Source organism: Pollicipes pollicipes, unplaced genomic scaffold (genome assembly GCF_011947565.3).
Source record: "Pollicipes pollicipes isolate AB1234 unplaced genomic scaffold, Ppol_2.1 Scaffold_2555;HRSCAF=2994_pilon_pilon_pilon, whole genome shotgun sequence".
Lineage (NCBI taxonomy): Eukaryota > Metazoa > Arthropoda > Thecostraca > Pollicipedomorpha > Pollicipedidae > Pollicipes > Pollicipes pollicipes.
In genome coordinates, this window is record NW_023596136.1 from 17,317,266 (window position 1) to 17,334,642 (window position 17,377).

A 17,377-nucleotide genomic window follows, 5' to 3' on the forward strand; every position below is an offset into this window, starting at 1 on the left:
GCTGGGCCAGCGTGGCCCGCGCCAGCCATGGATCGCCGTGCGATGCTCCTAAAAGACACGAACTTCTCAGAAACTAGAACTGCTGAGAACACGTTTCTACGTCAAGGTAAGTCCAATGGACGCCTCAGAGGATACCAAAAGTTTAAGTTCGATTGCACGATATGCGGGAGAGGTGTCATTCGGTCAGATACTTATCCGTTCCGCTTAAATGCAGAGGCTGGTGCGCGTTGCATGACAAATACACGATCTGACTGTGCGCTGGGAACTGCGTCAATCTAGTTTCAGTCATAGTAACGAAGCTGCTGACTGCTTGGCCGACGAAGTGACGGCTTTGGATCAGAGCACCAATTCCGTCGACCGGACCAGGGCGCAGCACTGTGCGGTGGGCCCGTCGTCTTGTGGCTCTGGAGAGCTAGAATAGTTCAGTAATCAGCCCCGGGATGTCTCCGCATTGCTCGCGCAGCTCATCCTCACTTGCGGAGCGGCGTAGAGATGCTCTCTGACCGCAGAGAGTACCTCTGCGGTCAGATAGCACGGCTCACGGCACTGAAGCAGCCCGCGGACAAACTGCAGCCACCAGTCCCAGCGTCGTGGGCATCCAAAAAGCTTTTTCGTCATGGAAATGGTAAGTGGGGCGATCGTTAGAATCAAGTGCTTCACTTCTGTGTTTGGCAACGTGTATTTCGATGGGCAATTATGGTCTGAACTATCGCTGGTTATTTTTGCCAATTTTGGTGCCTTACTGATCACAACGCACCAAAATTACTCCCATGTTGTAGCACTGTATTACAGCCAGCTTTGGGCATGGCATGACAGAGACAACAAGCTATTTCAGCTATTTATTGATGACTTGTACTCAAAAGTGCACTGACTTTCAACCTCACTGTACGATAAAGGCGTCGTAAAAATATATGTCAGATTACGTGATTACTGACATTGGTACGTCAAAGTATTTTGGCTGTCGGTCAAATGTGATGGAGAGGCATAGAGCATAGCACATAGCCGTGAACATAGGCATAGGCATAGAACAAAACAGACACACAGACCAAGGTTTCATCTCTCACTTGCATGACACGTAACCTTGGCTCTAGGCTTGGTAAGGCGCGTGTAACATTGGATGCCTTCTCATGTGGCATGTGTGACCATGGTGCAATGATTTCACATCATAAGATACGTTTTTAAATGAAAGGCGTTGTGAGAGCGGTCAGATGCGTCAAAGTACCATTTATAGAATGCAGCATTGAGCCGTAGCCTTCACACACACTTAACTTGAGTTTGTTGTATAGTCTGCGAACGCACGTCATGGCGACATCGATTGCAATTGAAATTCTCGAATTCGGCCTGGCCGTTCTTGAGATAAGCAGCAGGGGGGGGGGGGGGGCAAATATGCCCCATGCAGTCAATGGTGTATTACTGAGGAGTCCGGTCAATGCCGGTTTTAACATATCAACACTGATCGTCATCTTTCAACGACATGTTAAACACATATGTGGCGCGGTCACTCCAAGACGCATGCGCGTGTGCAACCGGAAGTACGCTGGAAGGTAGGGGGAGCTGTTGCGCGTTAGCTGAGTGACTTAAAATTGCTCTCCGTCGTATGAAAATTAAATAATTCACCGGGATACGACGAAGGCATGACGCAACTCAGCCCGATATCTCTATAGACAGTTTTTACCGTTTCCGGGACAACTGTTAAACATTCTCCTACCGGACTTAAGAAGCTGTTGGTCTTTTTCAACATTTCTTTTCACACTGTGAGGGTTTCATTGAGTTTCTGAGGAATGGCGCATGCTTCATGGAATCACGGCTTGTGCTGATGTCTGGCTCCAGCACGTCGGTGGGTATATACAGGCACACATGAAAAAAACAATACTAATATATTTCAACTGCAAGAATGAAACATCTCGAACTGCAACGATCCAAGTCCGGTCTAGCGTGCGATTCTAGGTGGGACTACCAACGTTCCCATCCGTCAATGGCATATTTTTGCATAGTGAGTGTGGGGTGAGGGTGGGAGAGGGAGGGGGGGGGGGGGCGTTCTGACCGTTAACAATAATGAAATCTACCCCAAAATTCGCCAACAAATAGGTTTTTCCGAATTTGGCCCACTCTTCTCTCAAGGTTGGAGAGGAGTCCAAGTTGGGGTTGGGGGCTACACCCCTACCACCTTCCTCAAGATTAGTGAAATCTTGACATCTCCCGTATGCCCCGAACTAAAAGACACGGAAGAAAAGTACTATGGCCATGCACAGGACATTTGGTTTATCAGGGATTAAAACACATATACTACACGGTGCAAGATGACTCTGTTTCAGTTGAACCATTATGTTTATAGATTACATCAGTATGGAAAGATTCAGTGACTTCGCTTCCCTACGGCTCGTCAAAAGTGTGGATCGGTCAAACCCATTGCAACGCCTATGTCAGCTCACTCGCAGAGCATGCCGCACCATCGTCTACGTCAATTCATTCACAGATTATGCCACACCAACGCCTACGTCAGCCCACTCACAAAGCATGCCACAACAACGCCTACGTCAGTTCATTCACAGATCATGCCACACCAACGCCTACGTCAACCCACTCACAGAGCATGCCACACCAACGCCTACGTCAACCCACTCACAAACAGGGAGCTAGGATCGCTTTTGAACTAGGGTGGGAGTGAAAAATTCCATCGCAAAAAGACCGTCCGGGAGTGAAAAAATCAATTCACAAAAGATTGAACTTATGAGCTCGTGACTGATGCTTTAGCAAAAAAAAGACATCTATTTCAAGTCGGCATGGACGTGATATCAGGAACCTGACAAATCTATTTTGTTTTTTAACATCTTAAGCCATTAAAGTAAAACAGAATACATTGGCACGCGCTCGGGTGGGGGTGGGGCAAATTGATCCCCCCACGAGGGCTTTTCCCGAATGGTTTCTGAACGGCGCGCCGCAGCAGCGCCAAATTTTGCGTAGCTGTAGAAATTTGCACAGCGGATCGTTTGACATGCAAATTTTAGTTGTGCCTTGCAAGGTCGCTGACCTATGACAGGTCAAAGTCAGCCCATGGTTTCAGCGAAGGCAATTTCTAGAGAATCGTTCAACCTGATACAACAACGGAGCGTTTGACGAAGACATGCATCTCTGAGATGCTTTCTTACGCACCACAAATATTGAATGAGCAAATCGCATTGACCTAAGGTCGGGTAAGGTCAGACCAAGGTCAAAACCAACCTGATTTATTACTCTAGGGCTTGCTGTGTGGGATAGTTTCCGGTGCTCATTTCGAATTTATTGACAGCAGGAACCGTATCATAAATCTTCAATTGACTTCTTGGAGGTCAGAACAGGCCATCGACCTAAGATGACCCGGGTCGAAGGTTTTGTTTTAGAAACATACTGCCTAACGTACTCTTTGTCGCTTATTCAAATGCAAAACGCAGAGCAGTCTTGTATCATTCTGGTCACCATGACCTTCAAAGGGTCAAATAAGGGCAATGACCTCAAATAAGCTTGTGACCTTTGCTTAGAGACAGTTGCCTAGATTCTGGGGGCGCTTTGGAGGCCGACCTGGAATTTGACCTTGTTTGACCTTATTCAACCTGAAGGTCAAAACCTAGGAGGCTGAAACCTTAACTTAAGTGAGTTCACATATAGGATAAGACACCCTGTAAATTTGGTGTCTCTAGCTTTCTTAGTTCCCGAGATCTCAGAGGGGGGGGGGGGTCAAATTGACCCCCCTCCACCCGAGCGAAGGGTATCTAGCCGACCAGTCGGGCGCGTGTTAAAGCATAGTAATTTCATGACAGTATTATGAGCATAGCAAATTATTAACGCCAATAATTTGATGCTGCACTTTTCAATTCCCTTCCACAGCACTTTTAAAACAAAACAAAGCAAAGCAATTAAATAACAAAATAACAGCAGAAAATTCAACAAGCATAAAACACTCAAACAAAAAACCTTGGACTCCTACACATCAGCCCATCACCAAGTCAAACACAATAGACATACTTCTGGCTTCTGTTAAGATGGGGTCAGGGAAAACAAACATTTTGTCACCGTTTCTTACAAAATACCAATGCTTATTTCCATGAAAGTAGCCTATGCCTAACCTAAAGAGGCCTTACATCCTCTCACCCTGCATAACCTGTTTGTATCACAGCAGCAGTTGTGAGTTACTGATTCTTGCACAATTTCTATTGCCACTTGCCATGCACTTGACCAACTTAACCTAACTTAGAGTAGCCCATATGATGAACATCATCTCAACTCACCTATCTGTTGACAGCAGCACTTGTGATACAAACATGATATTTAAAGCTAGTTTTTGGCTGGTTTCAATTTGCATTTTTATTCAGTTCGCTTGTGTATGCTTGTTGACATCAGACAAAGTTGACAACACACAAATTAAAACACTTTAAATCACTTTGAACAACTTATTTTGATTGTCATGGTTAACCTATGTCAAGGGCAATAATGGGTATGCTCCACAAAACAATCTCTGTTCTCCAAAAACAACGTAACTTTTAGATGACCATGCCAGTATTGCTGGCTGCCTTTTCAGCTGCAGCAAATGCATCCATTTGGGCTCTTTGATTCATATTTAATGACAAAGTTTGAGATGTTGGCCTCACATTTTAAATGGGGTGGTCTGACTATTTGTTACATACCAATATTTAACTCATATTATAATTGCTATGCAGCTTAGAGTATCCCTGTGCTAAAAATCTGGTGCATATATACGGTACCGTCACTTGCTGGTCAGCAAACCATGACAACTGTAGAAAACATCTGGTTAAAGCAGCCATGAGGGACCACTTTAAGAGATTTGGGGCAAATAACCTAGAATATGGAACAAAATAAGCCCATTGCATGCCTTGTGGCATCATACTTTGTCTTATGGTAAAACTCGATGCATTAAAACAGAAAGTGGCTAACTCGGGTCACCAGTCATGTGTTGAAAGCAGGTAAGGTAAGCAATTACTTGGTCCACAGGAGGCGTACTGGCTTCTTCTTGCTCCCCCAAAACAAAAATTCATTACCTTTTGCATGGTCTGCTGGCGGACAGAGTTATCCGACTCATCCCGCAAATATAAATATGAATCACGCCCACCAATCTTCGAGATTAAAATGCGAAACAGGTAAGAGGTGTGCATGGTAAACATCTCCAGAGGGCAGAATTTCGCCATCAAACTCTTCTGTATTAGCTGCGTCAGGTCTGTCCCAAGGCTATATATGGCAGCATTCGAAGAGCCTTGCCAGGTAGCCGGGTGAGTCAGACACTCAAAAGGCTTGGATTTATCATTATTGAGCACCGCCATGCACCCAGAGAACTGTTAACCGAAGGTTTAAGAGGGCAAAAATGGCGGTAAAAATAAGTTACCTGTCTCAAATTGTCTCCTTCATTCCCTGTGAATTGTTCACGCTTGGGTGCATATCAAACATGTTTGGGCGGCTGACGAATTAATCCAATCTATGTATGAAATACGTACAAGTTTGCAGTTGGAGTATCTTGCAGAGAAATTGATCAAAGTTTTAAGCACCAGATGGTACTTCTAAAGGCAATCGAAAAGGAAGGAAAAATAAAGTGGTATCACACTGGTGTAATACGAAGAAAAACAAAAGTTGCTAAATAATTATAAAGACTGGTACATTTCTCGCAAAATTTTGTGATCAGCTGACTTGACTTAAAATCTGTTAATATAAGCGCTCAAACGGTGACATTCATCTCGTAAGTTTGATTTAGAAGACATTTCTTGAACTTTTCACTCATGCATTTCGGAAGTGATGCAATTTAGTGGTCAAGTTTTCTCGGGAAAAAAGAAATACGTGGAGTAAAATTCTCTACCAGGCCTTGCTGGTGTTTGCACCAGGCTCTGCATTCGTGGCGTGGTGGTGAGACGAAAAAATAGGGGATGCGTGAAAAACTCGCATTTGGCGCACAGCTGCAGATTGTGATGCATTTTGTTAACAAACCAAATTTAATGCGTGCAAGCGGCAGGGGTCGCTTGGGTTCTTTGGCTTGGAGGTACCTGGCGCCCTTGCTCTGTGCATATATAGACATGATTCAGATGTGGGTGAGGCAGGACATAGCCATAGGTGTTCAGGTTCTGCGGAGCCCCGTTTATGCTTGGTGGTTTCAAATGAGCTCGGTCTTGGATGACATCTGAAAACTTCAGAAAGGGAAATAGGGGTTTGGCATGTGCGATTAGACAATGTCAGGCAGGAGTGAAAAATTCACATAAAATGTGGGGAAAAGGAGTGAAAAATCCCTCCTGATAGGGTGTTGCTTTACACCCGAAGTCGGCAATTCTAGGACACTGCTCACAGATCATGCCACATCAGCGTTCACAACAGCCTACCTGCGCTAGCGGCAAGATGAATGGGTCCATCAGTAGCATTCATCCATCCGTTTTCTTTCCTCGAGGTGTCTCCTCGAATGAAAGGCTGCTACGTTAAGGAACACGGCAGGTAAATCCAAGCACAAGTAAACACCGGCAATGCCGCCCATTCCCCACCTCGTAGCAACTGCATTCAGGAAAAACTCCATGAGTGACAGCAGCGCTGGCATTTGCAAACAGCGACCTCGATGCAGCACATATTCCCAGCAATGACGGTAAGTGACAAAAGCAACGCGGCTCATTACTTATCTTTCAAGCCTAGCGAGAAATTCCACCTAGAACCCATGACATCGCCAGATTTTTCCATCAGTCAAGAATATTAGTAGGATAGCGGAAACCACTAAGTCTTCCATGATAGACCAAATGCTCTTACGAGCGGAGGTCCTGTATTTAGCACCTCCATCAACGGCGTGGGTCTTCCGAGAATGGGGGAAATGTCCAGACCAATGTACGCCAATCCTGTATGATCAAGTATGCGGCAGATAAACACCGCAGAGCCTTTCCGCTCCAGACGGTCATCCGAGCAAACGAGAATAGCTCAAAACCGATGTAGTGAGCCCCCGGGCGGTCGATCACGTCTGGCCACGTAAGCGTTTGCAGACAGAGCCTTGCACAAAACCACAAAGCCCTTCACAAACGGCGGCAAAAAGTAGGCTCCCAAGACCACAGAGGAAGGCTCCTGAGCATATCGAGAGAACTGGCATGCTAACTTATGGGAAGCCCAGCAACAGCGCGAGGCCCTGGAAAAGAGTGAGAAGACCCAAGATGCAGGTGAACGCTTCTCTGAGCGGTCGAGAGCGCAGGCCAGGTCAACGTTTAGGGCACCGTCAACAGCGTAGAGCCTTCCAAGCGAACTGAAAAAAGCAGTGGAACGCGCCTGAGCGATCAGGTGCGATAACCAGCTTTATATACAGGACTACGGACAGCTGCGTAAGCCCTTGCAATGGATCCTGAGACAGCATGATGACCCGTAAAACTCCTCCAGTCACGACCCTTCCAAGCAACTAAGAGTTGTTATGGGTCACAAGCCTTCATGAAGACCTAGGGCCCTTCCTAATTGCCTCGATACCTGCATACGCGCAATCAGGGGTGTTACCTTCCAAAATCGGTTGGGGGATCAGTCGAAAAGGTTGACTAACATACTTCTAAACGCCTGATTGATGCCCGGATTTTGGCCACTTGAATTTGCGCTCTTGGTGTTAGCATAAAATAAATTTAGGAAATTAAGCATTTCGAAGATTGAACATTGTTTTCTGCAAGGGAATAGCTTTTCATTTTAAGATAATATGGGCTGTTTTCTTGTGAAAAACTTAGGATAGGGTACGATTCCCGAAAAAACAATCTATTAAATTTGAATAACGGATCCCTGATTACCACCACTGTCGCTAATCGTGTTGTCTAACCACCACAGACACGATTTCATGCGTTAACCTTTGCCTGGGACACCCTGTACTTTTAAGAACTGAGGGATTGTACGGTTCATTGTTCCTGATCACAATCCAGGGGTCGTTAATCGCGAAAAGACTTGTGAAATGTTTGCAGACTGGTTTGATGTACGAATGTGTTAGCACGACAAACACGTTAGACACCAACAGAATGCTATTTGCTACAAAATTAGCATGCCATAGTGATGTGTTTCTTTTCTTTTCTCTTGCCTACTGCCTGGCATACTAATAGTTAAGATAACTGCTCTGTATTTATTTGGCTCAGCATTCCCTCTTTGCTCATATGCATTGAGAAGAATCAAAAGAGCATTGTAGGAGGTGGGAACTCAGGCCCCTGTGTGCAATTTTCACATTTCATGTTAAAATTTGGTTCGTCTCGCTGCTTATAGCCCTCTTCGCACTGCAAGCAGTGGGGAGGAGGGGGGGGGGGGGGGAGGGGGTAGGGAAGGGGAGGTCAAGGGACAACTAGGCAATGCATAGCCATACATCAATATTTGATGCTTATCGTACAATATCTTGTATGGTTTGGGCGTAGAGGTGAGAGTAAGATAGATATGGCGCAGGTGTATTATGCCGCAAAATATTTTGGGGATTATAAAGGAAAAATGACTAATTCTGCCCCCACACACAAGTAATATATAACTTTATAAGCAGATATTAATCAAACATGTATCTAAACGAATCTAAGCCACTTTCCTGCCAGAGTTTGGGGGGTCTTCTTTTGGGTCAATGAAAGCCCTACCCCTAACAGAGTAGGGGTAATGTTGAGAAGGGTAGATACGACCCTAGTTAGACTAACGGTCTAACTAGGGTCGTAGGGTCGTAACGGTAACAACTAGGGCTGGTCATCTCAATGCTTTACCAAAAGGACATTCCTGAGGTTATCAAGTCATACGTGCCGCTCGGGAAAACGCCCCTGAAGTCTGTCGGGTGAGGACGGAAGTTTCCGAAAAATATTGTCCTAACAATAAACGGTCAGCCAGTCAGCCAGGCAAATTCTGTGGGGTGGCTGGTGGCCAAAGATAACCCCCCGATCAAAGCGAGTTCTGTGAGGTGGCTGGTGACCGAAGGTGAACCCCGATCAGGACGAGTTCTGTGAGGTGGCTGGTGACCTGAGGTGACCCCCGATCAGGGCGAGTTCTGTGAGGTGGCTGGTGACCTGAGGTGACCCCCTTTCAGGATGAGTTCTGCGAGGTGGCTGGTGACCGGAGGTGACCCCCGATCAGGGCGAGTTCTGCGAGGTGGCTGGTGATTATGACCCCCCATTAGGGCAGAAACGGATATGCAACTTTTCCACGACCTACTGAAAACCTACTGAACTGACCTGCGAGCTACTGAAATCCGATGATGTGGACTCGGACCCATGGACTCGAGCTTTTCAAGTGATTCTAAGCACCACGGCTCCCACCGGAATGGGGATTCTTATGCTCAGACCGGTGACGACCTGGATGGTTATGCTTGACCATTAGTCAATATACGGTTTGAGCCTTAATAAAAGCATACAAATAATGTTCAGTGGCCTAAATAAGGCGTAAACCTTAGCGAAAGCACTTCATTACACAGTGAAGCACTTTGACATGCCAATTACAGTATGCGCGTAATTAAAAATTTACTTCTGCGTCGTATTTCCTCTACGGTGATGTTGAAGGTCAGTGCACTTTTGAGCACAAGACAATAATAATAAATGAACATAGCTTATTGACTCGATTATGCCACGCCTAATGATGACTCCAATGCAGTGCTATAACATGGGAGGAATATCTGTACATTGTGGGCAGATCCGGAGGCATCCCGGAGACGATTACTGGCCTGTTTTGGGTTTCCGCGGCCACAAGCAAACAGACTCGCCACACAGTAATGCGGTCGAATTATGCCGAGATCTCCGGGTACGGGCTGGTGGTCGGGCGGTTACGAGTAGTCGGAGAGCAACGTAGGGTCCGGAAAGGACAGTTGCTTTGGCAGGGACGAATGGTCTAGCAGGAATAGGCATTTTAGCAGATAAGTGGTCTAGCGGGATGGGTTGTCTAGCGCTGACGAATGGTCTAGCGGGGACACGTGGTCTAGCAGGGACGGGCCAGACAGGTCAAACAGGGCGGGTGGTCGAGCAAGCACCGCACTCACGTTCTTCTCCGATGCTGTGGGGTCCCGTAACCCCTTAACCAAATCCGGAATCTACCTGCGGACTGTGAAAAGGAGTTGGAGCGGCCAGGGATGTAGCCATGGAGGCAACAAGGCAGGTGCGGGTCACGGGATGTGGGCGACGCGTCGCTAACAACTTTTAAATTGTGAGGGACTGCCGTCACAGCCTCTGATAGACCCGAAATTGTTGAACGCGTCCACGTGCTCTGTAGAAGCGAGTAGATACAGAGTACTTCATGCAGAACGTGAAACGTGGTCCAGCGGGGACGAATAGTCTAGCAGAGACGGATGGTCCACGCGGACGGATAGTCCAGTGCGAGCCGGCGGTCTAGCAGGGACAGGTCAAACAGGTCAAACAGGGCGGGTGGTCGAGCAAGCACCGCACTCACGTTCTTCTCCGATGCTGTGGGATCCCGTAATCCCTTAACCAAATCCGGAGTCCACCTGCGGACTGTGAAAAGGAGTTGGAGCGGCCAGGGATGTAGCCATGGAAGCAACAGGGCAGGGGCTGGTCAAGGGATGTGGGCGACGCGTCCCTCACAACGTTTTAATTGTGAGAGACTGTCGTTGCAGCCTCTGATAGACCTGAAGTTGTTGAACGCGTACACGGGATGTCAAGAAGCAAGTAGATACAGAGAACCTCGTACAGAACGTGGGATGTTCTTGGCACGACCAGGGACCGAAAGTGCGCACAGGCTAGATGGCCGATATCCATTTCTTATTATTTCTTTCTAGTCATCATCCATAGGGCTAACGGTAGCTTCTCAGAGAATAGGCAGCTTAGCCGTTCTTCTTCTGACATGTTTCCCGCTTCTCTTTCATAGTTGCGCCTGTTTGAAGCGCAGCGCAAGAGCAGTCAGCAGGCTTCTCCATTGCGTCTGTTTGAAGCGTAATGCTCCCGAAAATGCTCTTACAATGCTGTGAAAATAACAAACCTAAAACCCAACGCGAGAATCCCCTCAATGATAATATCGTCGCACTGAAAATGCCAGAACCCGCGAACACCAATTCGATCATTCGGTGATTTTCAATGTTCGGGTTCCTGATCTGTTGCTCCATAGGAATGAAAGCTTGCATTCCTTTGATGGGGAATGCAATGCAAATACCGCATGTTTAGGTGGGCCCAATGCGGGTTTCGCTTAGGCTGGACCTTGACCCACACAATACCATTTCTTTGATAAGGTAACGAAAAGTTTTGCGACAGACGAATGCAGTCAATAACCAAATCATATTTTCACGGTGTCTAACCGACCCGTGTTTAATTGTTTTTTTTAGAACTGCTTCATCACTGATTCATAGCCCTTGATGATTAATGCAGATCTGATTCAAGTGGTGATTTTACTATTTTGTGGGTCAATTTTTTGCCGATTCACACTGCAAATTAAACGATTTAATTCGATTAAAGCAATAATCTAATATGTGATATGATTCAGCACTGATTCGTCCCACATCGTCCCACAACTCCCCATTCGTCCCTCATCCCGCAGCTCTTTTTGGAAAACCAATTATTTGGTTTATGCTTCACATTTACTTTTAATATAACAGTATCCATTTACGTGCAAATCATAACACGATGCCATTCACGAATCGTGAACCGATTCATCTTGCATCAAACATAGTCTGGTGCGTAATTTCGTTCGGTCCTGCGTTGTCTCTTGTGAGCTCGGCCTTGGTGCTGATTATAGCCAGACCGCACGCTGCACTACCTCTCGCAGGACTAGGCCCCGTGCTGTCTGGGGCTTGATCCGTGCTGAAGATGTTGGCAACGACTTTTTGCCACAATTTTCCAGCATCATTGTGGTGAAACAAGGCACAAAGCCGGTTGGTATTCAGAAAAGAAGGTCGCGGGGCTCCGAATAATACTGATCACATTTTTGCATACGTTATCAGCACGGTGACGAAGTGTCGACAATTGGTAACATTAGGTAATCGCTGCGCCAAAAAAAAAGCATAAACCAAGCAGCGTCATGGCATTCGTTGTGTCTGCGAGGGCATGACATATTTGTTATCTTCATAGATAAGACAGTAGTATTACCCTTATTCCCCAGAGAAAACCAGGAGAATGGAAATATAGTTGCGTTGATATTTCGGTAACATGCCTTTATCGAAAGAACAGCAGAAGCACTATTGTTTCGACAATGACATTTTCTGCTATTGTTTCGATAAAGGCATTTTGCCGAGACATCAGCCCAACAATATCTCCATTCTCCTGGTTTTCTCCGAGGAATAAGGCTAATACTATTGTCTTATTTATGTGAATAATGTTCCTCGCTAATGCACTGAAAAGCTGACGTTATTTGTTATCTTCATCAATCATGCGGCTATGACCTCGTAAAGTCATGTATCGGCTCGCACTCCGTACGTCAATGGTTAGGGCATCAGTTTTTATTATTTTGAGTCCAAATTACGCTGTCAACAATTTGAAACCGCAGCATGCTTTTTCCCACCAGTTGCGACCACCGTCGTCATGACGACAACCGTCCCCCGTGCCAGTGCAGATAAAACGACGTTTGTGATTGCCCTAGCGCGCAAACGATCTGTTACGGTGAAATCGGTTGGTTAAAGTTGTAACTAGTGCGTCGCGTGGATCACGTGATATTCCCAGTCCCAAAGCCAGAGTGCGCCTCGAATAGGCGCACTAGTAAGCTAAATTACATTTATTCTGCATGTTGGGCTACTTAAGATCCAAATCTAAGCTATTGATGTAATAATCAATGAAAAGTAAAAAATAGGTTGGATTCTCCCTTTAAACCGATTTGCGATTAAGGACCAATTATTGCCGCCTAGACTAAACAATAAATATATATTCTTTATTCTATATCATTCGCGAGTCACATTTGAACATTGGGGTACAACTTACATAGTAAACACCATGAAGCTAACGGTACACTCCTTCGGAAAGTGTGCCCCTGGCCTTGAATACATTGTTTTTAGCCTTAGAAGCGGTCATGTAGATATACATTCAGGATTCCGACGAAATGTCTGAATGACGTTTCAAACGACATTACGCACGTGTCGTTCTTCACCAGTCGCTTAGATGATGACGCCATACACTCCAAACCTTCACAGGGCATCGATAGCCATCACGTCAAGTCAAGCTGGAGCTCAACAAGGAAAGTAACATACCTCTGGTCTGAAATTACGCTATTTGCACATTCTGGGCTTGAGCCGGAGCAAATTCGTCTTGTGCGCGCAGACCCACAACAGCCTGAAACCACACGCCCGGAATCAGGTACACCACTCATCTAATCTGATTCCGGCCTCTGCCAAACCAGGCATTATCAGTTGAAAGAACTTGTCAAAAATTTGCAGACGGGCTTGATGCATGGCGTTAGCACGACAAAAGCATAACTACCAAACGAATGCTATTTGGTAAAAAATAAGCATGGTACTAAGAGTGATGTGTTCAAGTATCTACTACCTGGCATACTAATAGTTAAGACTAATTACTCGGTTTTTATTTGGCCCAGCACTGCCCATATGCATTGAGGGAAATCAAAGTAGCAATGTAGGAGGTGGCGGCTTAGGCCGCTGAAAAAGTATCATGCCTCTGTGTGCAGTTTTCACCTTTAATGTTAAAAGCTCAATCCAGTTTCTCCGCTTATGGTTCTCTTCGACCTGCAAGCAGTGGACAAGCGGGTGCGGGGGGGGGACGAGAGGAGGACAAAGGACAGCCAGACGATGCACATTGGTAGCGTTATCAATATTTAATCTTTATCGTGCCAGACTTTTTTAGTGTTTTGGGCGAGGAGGTGACGGCAAAGCAGATCTGATGCAATGTATTATGGTGCAAAATAAGCTGGTGAGTATGAGGGAAAAATGACTAATTCTGCCCATATCCGAGCATAATATACCTATATATATATATATATATATATATATATATATATATAAATATACATACATACCTTAATGAAACACGTATCTAAGCCATTCTAACCCACCCAGAGTTTTGAGGGTAAAAACCCCACTCCAACGTAGTAGGAGTAGGTAATGCTGAAAAGGATAGCTACAACCCTCGTTAGACTAACAGGCTGGTCATCAAAGTTACAAAAAAAAATAATATTCCTGAGATTATTAAGTTTTACGTGCTCTCGGGACTACGTATCTGAAATTTATCCGGTGAAGACGGAAGATCCTGGAAAATATTGTTCTACCGTACCAGGCAAGTTCTGTAATGTGGCTGATGACCGAGGGTGACCGCCGATCAGGGCAAGTTCTGTGAAATGGCCGATGACCGAGGGTGACCCCCGATCAGGGCAAGTTCTGTGAAATGGCTGATGACCGAGGGTGACCGCCGATCAGGGCAAGTTCTGTGAAAGGGCTGATGACCGAGGGTGACCCCCGATCAGGACGAGTTCGTGAGACGGCTGGCGACTGCTGTTGACTCCCGATCAGGGAGAGTTCTGCGACGTGGCTGGTGATTATGGCCCCACCCCCTCCCCATTAGGGCAGAAACGGATATGCAAGTTTTCCCATGACCTATGGACACGTATTCTCAAGTAGGCATCTGTATTGCACCGGTCGTTTCCTAAACAGAAGAATGATAAGAAGTGGGTTTGTTCAATGTGTTTGAGCGTGGCTCGATAACGGTCTATGAAAACGCCTGGCTGACAGTGGCTGGGATGCTTATCGAAGGGTCCGTTGGCACCGCGTGTCTATGTTGTTTGCCACTCTGAGATGGCAGTGAGCATAACGCACTGGCGATGGGATCACCTTCCAAAATCGAATCCCAACCTCTGACGGCGCAAAACAGCCTTCTCTGCGCACGACATTACAGGACCCATTGTGCCTTGATGTAAAGGAAACACGACCAGTTTATTACAGTTGCACTGTGACCTAAATTTCGGGAACTCAAACCCACACGTGGTACGATGTTTGCCTTCGGCGCGCGACTCGTCACGGGACGGGAGATATTCACAGGCTTTGGCAGCCATTAGGCAGAGCTTGGGTAGCACGTGAGGCACAACACGAAACGCTGACGACACCGGTGTTGGTGAATGGTCCCGATGCTAGGCGTCCCACGACTCTTCATGATGCCCCGAACCTCCCTCCCGGAAACGCTGGCAGGGCTCTACGGGGATGAGATGAAGAGCTCCGGGTGCTGGGCCCGCAGCTGGGCGTACTCCGGGAGCTGCGTCGGCGCCACGGGCAGGTGGGCGCCCGACGGCTTGAAGCCGCCCTCATCGGCCTGGTAGTCGACGCGGAACTTCAGACCCTCGGGCGAAATAAATTCAAAGCTGCCGTCCTTGCTGATGCTACCCGTCTCCGGCTCGGGTCCCGGGAAGCTGCGACCCACCTCCTCCACCTGAGAAGAGACACATAGCATCAGCCCCTCACTGCCTCGTGTTCCGTGTAGGTGTACCACATCTGCTTCACGTGTGCAGAGGGTAAGAGGGCAGGAGACAGGGACAGGATGGCCGTCATCTTGGGATGTCGTGGCCGAGCAGGTGATGTGATGCAATGGTAAGATGCTGGGCTGAGACGACGGAGCGGTGACCACTAGACAACCAGTCGTGGCAGCTATATCTGGGACGGCGGAGCGGTGACCACTAGACAACCAGTCGTGGCAGCTATATCTGAGACGACGGAGCGGTGACCACTAGACAACCAGTCGTGGCAGCTATATCTGAGACGACGGAGCGGTGACCACTAGACAACCAGTCGTGGCAGCTATATCTGAGACGACGGAGCGGTGACCACTAGACAACCAGTCGTGGCAGCTATATCCAGTCAGCTTCCCCATGCCGGGGGTTTGATGTGAAACATCTCAACAGATATGCACAGCACGTGGGCAGCACAACATAGACGTATGCGTCGAAAAGCAGAGCAAAACCCCATGAGTCCATGCACACATTCCCACAATAACTGCGTGCGTTGGATTCGGTTTCAACAGACTAGAGTGCCGCGTTACTCGCCTCCCTCCGCTCACCTTCTGTCCGTTGTCCTGCTCGTATCCGTACTCGTAGTTGCCCCGACCGTCCTGTACAAACCGCTGTGAAATCAGCCGGATCCTGGGCAGACTGTGCTGCTCCACCACAACGTTGCCGAACTCGTCAAAGACTTGCTGTGGCGCAGCAGCGGCCACAGCCACCAGACAGGCGAGCACAAACTGCCGGACAAGACGTCAGTCAGCACAAAACGCCGCACAGGGCTTCGTCAGATATAACGCAAACTACTGGGCAGAATATAACAGTCGATGAAAAATATCCAACGGACACAAGGGTTAGCATCAACTACCGGGACTCTGACTGAAATCCGATGATGTGGACTCGGACCCATGGACTCGAGCTTTCCAAGTGATTCTAAGCACCATGGCTCCCACCGGAATGGGGATTCTTATGCTCAGACCGGTGCCTTCTTGGATGGTAATGCTTGACCATTAGCCAAAATACGGTTTGAACTTTAATGAAAGCATGTAAATTAATGTTCAGTGGCCCAAATAAGGCGTAAACCTTAACAAAATAACTTTATTACACAGTGAAACACTTTGACATGCCAATGTCCGTAAGCGCGTATTTAAACAATTAGTTCTGCTTCGTATTTCCTCTACGGTGATGTTGAAGTTCAGTGCACTTTTGGGCACAAGACGACAAGAATTTATGAACATAGCACATTGCCTCAATTATACCATGCCTGATGCTGACTCTAATACAGCGCTATAACATGGGAGACATATCTGTACATTGTGGACAGCAACAAAGCAAACAAGCCAAAATAGCATGCGAGATTGCTCTTCAGCCCACAGTCGTTGATCAAATTGAAAAATGCGAAAAACAGAAGTGAAACATTTCATTTTTACGATCTACCCTACTTACCATTTTCATGATGAAGAATCTTCTCGAATGCTCACAGCGGTCGAACTGGTGGCTGCAGGTGGTCCGCGGGCCTCTTAAATACTGCGAGTCGTGCTAGGTGACTGAGGAGGTGTCAGGGGGCGGGCCGGCTCGAAAGATCCTTCGGAGGCATCCCGGAGCCGATTACTGACCTATTTTGGGTTTCCTCGGCCACAAGCAAACAAACTCGCCACACAGTGATGCGATCGACTTATGCCGAGATCTCCGGGTACGGGCTGGTGGTCGGGCAGTTACGAGGAGTCGGAGAGCAACGTAGGGTCCGGAAAGGACAGCTGCTTCGGGAGGGACAGATAGTCTAGCAGAGGCAGCTATTTTAGCGGACAAGTGCTCTAGCGGGATGGGTGGTTTAACGGGAACGAACAGTCTAGCAGAGACGGATGGTCCACGCGGACGGATAGTCTAGGGGGAGGGGGGGGGCGGTGGTCTAGCAGGGACAGGTCAAACAGGTCAAACAGGGCAGGTGGTCGAGCAAGCAGTGCAGTCACGCTCTTCTCCAATGCTGTGGGGCCCCGTACCCTCTTGACCAAATCCTGAATCCACCTGC

At 47.3% G+C, this 17,377-nt stretch overlaps 1 protein-coding gene across 2 annotated transcripts in view; it reads right to left on the reverse strand.

Moving 5' to 3' along the window:
• Positions 1-16,841, reverse strand: part of LOC119103412 (larval cuticle protein 65Ag1) — a 34,545-nt gene extending 17,704 nt beyond the window's left edge. Inside the window, exons 1-3 of one of the 2 annotated variants that reach the window (XM_037226945.1) lie at positions 16,795-16,841; positions 15,909-16,088; positions 14,478-15,284 (exon numbers count right to left, since the gene is read on the reverse strand). In XM_037226945.1, the coding sequence (XP_037082840.1) occupies positions 15,051-15,284; positions 15,909-16,088; positions 16,795-16,803 (423 nt within the window). In that variant the 5' untranslated portion in view covers positions 16,804-16,841 and the 3' untranslated portion in view covers positions 14,478-15,050. Of the gene's footprint in view, positions 1-14,477; positions 15,285-15,908; positions 16,089-16,794 lie in introns of those variants that run through there. The other variant, XM_037226957.1, reaches the window with a different exon arrangement.
• Positions 16,842-17,377: the final 536 nt, after the last annotated feature.